Genomic DNA, 5543 nt, shown 5'->3' on the forward strand with positions numbered 1-5543 from the left:
ACACACACACCTAGGAGATTCACAGACACACCCAGCTGGGAGACACACACCCAGCTACAAGATTCACACACACAGCTAGGAGAATCACACATACACAGCTATAAGATTCACACACACACAGCTACAAGATTCACACACAGCTAGGAGAATCACACCCCATATACCTACACAGACACACACCCACACACACCTACACACCCACACACAGCCAGGAGTCACACACCCATACCTACACACACCCAGCTTGGAGATTCACACACACACACACACACAGACCCACACACCTACACCCACACACACCCAGCTAGGAGATTCACACACACACCCAGCTGGGAGATTCACACACACACCTACACACACAGACCCACACCCACACACCTACACATACACCTACACACACACCGAGCTAGGAGATTCACACACACCCAGCTGGGAGAGTCTCACACACACACAGACACACACCAGCTAGTGTGCGCACAGCTCTGAGCGGTGATTGGATCCCCCTGGCACTGACGTCCTGGGTGAGTCCGTTCCCAGAGGGTCGGGCTTCCCAGAAGCGAGGCCTTGCAGCAGGGCCCGGCCCTGGGCCTGCAGCCTCACTTCCAAGGGGCTATCTCAGCAGCCTGGGCCCTTCTGTCCCCACGCTGCCTGCCCACCAGGCTATCCTACCCCACCCAACCCTAAAGCCATGCAGATCGCCCTCCGGCAGACTAAGCTCCCCTGCCCCAAGTCAGCCAGTCCTCCTTTGCCAATGGTCTCTCAAGGGTTGGTCAGGAGGCTGAGCTCTGAGGATCACAGTTCAAAGCCAGCCTGGATCTCCAGTGACCCTGTGGCTCAAGGCGGGGTAGCAGAGAAGCCCAAGCAGAGCAGATCTTTCACGCCTAGATTGGCCCTGGACTGCGAGCCTCCTTGTTTGTGTGTCTTTCCCCCAAGGAGCCGGGGTGGTAGGTATGTATCATCGTGCCCGGCCTGTAGTTTTGGGGGGGGCTTTCTAGTCTCATCAAGAGCCATGGGGTCTCGCCAGCCAACTGCTTTCCTTTTGCCCCAGTAGGTACGGAGCTATGAAGTCTCTCGTGTCCATCTCCGGAGTCGGCTGGGATTACAGGCGGGAGCCACCACGCCCAGCTACTTTCTAACTCCTCCTGGACAGGCTCTGCCCAGGTGGGTGTGGGGGGGAATCCTCGAACCCAGTACCTGGCAGCCGTGCTTGTTCATAGTCTCCACGGCTCCCCGCACCGCCTCGTTGAGGGGTTCACAGGCCTCGACCTGGGTCTTCATGTTGTGCTCAAAGTACGGGCCGATCAGGAAGTAATTCTCTCCCCACTCATCCGCCGTGGTCTTGGCCTTGGTCTGGATCACTGTGTAGATGCCACCCACTACAATCAGGAGGGCAGAGTCAGGGATCCTGTGGCTTACTAAATCCCCACCCCCCTTTTTTTTTAAAAGAAAAATAAGGAACATTCTTATCCATCCAGCTCTGGCCGTCATAATGCTACAATGCATGTCTCTAGGTCTATGGTTTGGGGGTTGTTCTTTTTAATTTCCCCTCTGGGATATTTAGGGTTTGGGGTTTTTTGTTTTTTTTTTTTTTGGTTTTGGTAGTACTAGAATTTGAACTCAGGACCTGGGCGCTGTCCCTGAGCTCTTTCACTCAAGGCTGGTGCTCTGCCACTTGAGCCACAGCGCCACTTCTGGTTTGCTGGGTGGTTCATTGGAGAGAAGACTCTTACGGACTTTCCTGCCCAGGCTGGCTTTGAACCATAAGCCTCAGATCTCAGCCTCCTGAGTCACTGGGTCGCTGGGATGACAGGTGGGAGCCACCGGCACCTGGCTTACTAACTTCTTGTAAATGATTTATTTTTTGTCAGTTGTGGGGCTTGAACTCAGGGCCTGGGTGCTGTCCCTGAGCTTTTGTTGCTCAAGGCTAGCGCTCTACCATTTGAGCCACAGCACCACGTCCGACTTTTTCTGTGTATGTGTTGCTGAGGACTCGAACCCAGGGCCTCACGCATGCTAGGCGAGCACTCTGCCACTGAGCCACCTGCCCAGCCCGGTTTATTTAACTCTTTAACTGTGCTTTAATTGGGTATAGGAAACACTAGTGCCAGGAAGGCTCACCAAACTTCTCTCTTGGCACAGTATGGCCCAGAGAAGGTACCATTCCCACCTTCAGATTTGGTGTATAAACCAGAAAAGTCCACCAACACCTGTGTTTTAAATCTATATATAAATGCAATTCTAGCCCAGTGCCCAGTGGCTCACATCTGTCATCCCAGCTACTCAGGAGGCTGAGATCTGAGGATCACAGTTCGAGGCCAGCTCGAGCAGGAAAGTCCGTGAGACTCTCATCTCCAAGGAACCACCAGAAAACCAGAAGTGGAGCTGTGGCTCAAGTGGTAGAGCGCCAGCCTGGAGTGAAAGAGCTCAGAGACAGCGCCCAGGCCATGAGTTCAAGCCCCATGATCACCAAAATGAAGAAGGAGGAGGAGGAGGAGGAGGAGGAGGAGAAGGGGAGGAAGAAGAATTAGCTGGGCATCAGTGGCTCACGCCTGTCATCCCAGCTACTCAGGAGGCTGAGATCTAGAGGATCACAGTTCAAAGCCAGCAGGAAAGTCCTTGAGACTCTGATCTCCAATGAACCACCAGAAAACCAGAAGTGGCGCTGTGGCTCAAGTGGTAGAGCGCCAGCCTGGAGTGAAAGAGCTCAGGGACAGCGCCCAGGCCCTGAGTTCAAGACCCACCACCGACAACAACAACAACGACCAGCAAAAGCCAGAGGTAGAGCTGTGGGTCCCAGGGAATGCCCTCCCCTTGAGAGGAAAAAGCCAAGTGAGTGCACGTGGCCCTGAGTTCAAGTCCCAGCACAGAGAAATAAACACACGGACAAAGATAACCACTAATGCAAGTCTAGTCTCACGTGCGTGAGAAACGCTCAGTCAATATTATGAGTGAGTTCCTGTTTTCCCGCAGGGCGGGCCCCGGAATTCCGACTTCACCTCCGCTTTCAAACACGGACTTTGTATTTACTGAGTCGCGTTTTCCTGATTCAACACGAGGCTGACGTCTACGGCCTTTCATAAGCAAGAAAAGACAGGCGAGCAGGAAAGAGAGCCACGGGGGTCAAAGCCGCAGTGTCCACTTACGGACAGTAACTCACGTTCGCTAAGCAGTACAGATGGACAATGAACCAAGAGAAGGATTCTCTCTCTCTCTCTCTCTCTGTATCTTTCTCTCCCTCCAACTCCTTCCATTTCCTTCCATCCGTCTATCACCCTCTCCTCGCTCTCATTTTATACACTATATATATTACATGTACCTTACATGTATTATAGATTACACGCATAGAATTGTATGTCATTATCCCTACATATACAATAGGAAACTCACACACATATGTTAGGAATATATATTAGGTATATATCTATAAGGTAGCTGCTATATATTGTATGTAATATTATATACATATATTATGTACATAATATCAAATATATTGTCTATTCATAATATATAATTGAATACACAATATATTTGATATTATGTACACATATTCCATGTATTGTATAATATATTATTACGTCCATTCCATAATTTATTACATATATGTAATATATACTATATTATACATATATATATATAATATATATGTAGGACTAGGTAGAATGGTTATATTATTACACATTATCAATATATATTATATATGCAATGTAATAATATGCCCACATTGTTGTATTACATGACATATATTACATACATTATGTACCTAATATATATGTAGAAATATACACTATTATAATGTTATGTATCATTAATATATTTTATAACATACATATATTATATAAGAATATATCCCATGCACATAGTTACATATACATATAAGTATGGTACATATATCCATACATTGTGTACATATAATTACATATATTATCTATATTATATATACATAATACATGTGTAGGAATAGATCTTAAATATATATAGTATATATATATATATACAGGATATATGTAATAGGATATATATCCTATTATATGTGTGTGTGCGTGTGTGTGTATACATATATATACAGCGCCCAGGCCCTGAGCTCAAGCCCCAGAACCAGCAAAACTAGATAAATAAAATAATAGGCATCACATTCACAAGCTGATTTGCAAAGCAGAGAAACAGATTACAAAATCAATTAATTAATTAATTAAAATGTAGACGCATGCCCACATATTTCAAGCAACCACCAACGGCTGGTACACGGCTGGTACACCTCCTAATTGGCCGAGATCCCCCACAATAACATGGTTAAGCCGGGCACCAGTGGCTCCCGCCTGTCATCCCAGCTATTCAGAAGGCTGAGATCTAAGGATCCCGGTTCAAAGCCAGCCCGGGCAGGAAAGTCCATGAGACTCTGATCTCCAATGAACCACCAGAAAACTGGAAGTGGCGCTGTGGCTCAAGTGGTAGAGCACCAGCCTTGAGCTGAAGAGCTCAGAGACAGCACCCAGGCCCTGAGTTCAAGCCCCGTGACCGACCAAAATAAGTAAATAAAGTGCTTGATGATGTTCTTCCGGCTGAGAAAAATGATGACACTAACACATAAAAGTGTCATTTTTATTCTATATTTTCATCAGAGAGATTTCAATGTTTTTAAACCTTAAATTCATATTCCCTGAGATGAGTTACTATTTTAATTTGCTCCTAAAAAGCCGGTCTTGGGTCTTGAACTCAGGGCCTGGGCGCTGTCCCTGAGCTCTTTCACTCAAGGCTGGCGCTCTACCACTTGAGCCACAGCGCCACTTCTGGTTTTCTGAGGGGTTCATGGGAGATCAGAGTCTCACGGACTTTCCTGCCCAAGGCTGGCTTTGAACCGTGATCCTCAGATCTCAGCCTCCTGAGTAGCCGGGATTGCTTTCTTCTCCATAACACACAGAAGAGTCTAGATTCTCCTGGTCAACCCCAGCAGCCACCTTACACCCCTGTAAGCTGTTTGAACCCTACCCTCACCCACCGGCAGGAAATCAGTCGCCTGTGGACTCCGAATCTGCCCAGGGCTGCGGCCTGACACCCACACCTACCTTTATTCGTTACTTCCCAGGAGACTTCAAACAGCAGTAACTCCTCCACGGGCAGCTGGGGTAGCTCCCACTGAGGAAGCCCCCCCAGGGATGTCACAGAGAGGGACCGGCCGCGGTGCATCCTCCTGTAGTCCCTTCTGAGAATGCTCTTTCCAACCACCGCTGTCCGGGGACAGACACCCCCAACTCAGACACAAGAGACTGTGGGCCGCTCTGTGACTGCCTTTAGTCTCTTCTCTGGAGGACTGAACAACACAATAAAAACTCATGTGCTTCCCCTCCTCCCCCCCTCAACCTCTCCCTCCCCCCCCAAAAAATCTCCCCCCCTGGAAGGAAGAATTCACAGCCTTCTGTGGGTGTCTCTCTGGGTGGAGAAGTAGAGAAAATGCTGTCTACTTATCATCCATCACAACCAATCCCTCCCGGGGAGAGTCCCGAAGTGAGATCCGGCGATTCACAGCCCGCCCTGGAACTAGTTAG

At 48.3% G+C, this 5543-nt stretch overlaps 1 protein-coding gene across 1 annotated transcript in view; it reads right to left on the reverse strand.

Annotated features, from left to right (window-relative positions):
- Gys2 (glycogen synthase 2 (liver)) overlaps window positions 1–5184 on the reverse strand; it is a 20280-nt gene extending 15096 nt beyond the window's left edge. The window contains exons 1-2 of the mRNA XM_013025061.1: window positions 5064–5184; window positions 1195–1376 (exon numbers count right to left, since the gene is read on the reverse strand). Coding sequence (XP_012880515.1) covers window positions 1195–1376; window positions 5064–5184 — 303 coding nt within the window. The remainder of the gene's footprint in view (window positions 1–1194; window positions 1377–5063) is intronic.
- Between the last annotated feature and the right edge of the window lie 359 nt (window positions 5185–5543).

The sequence above is a fragment of the Dipodomys ordii genome, unplaced genomic scaffold, assembly GCF_000151885.1.
Source record: "Dipodomys ordii isolate 6190 unplaced genomic scaffold, Dord_2.0 Scaffold81, whole genome shotgun sequence".
Classification (NCBI taxonomy): domain Eukaryota; kingdom Metazoa; phylum Chordata; class Mammalia; order Rodentia; family Heteromyidae; genus Dipodomys; species Dipodomys ordii.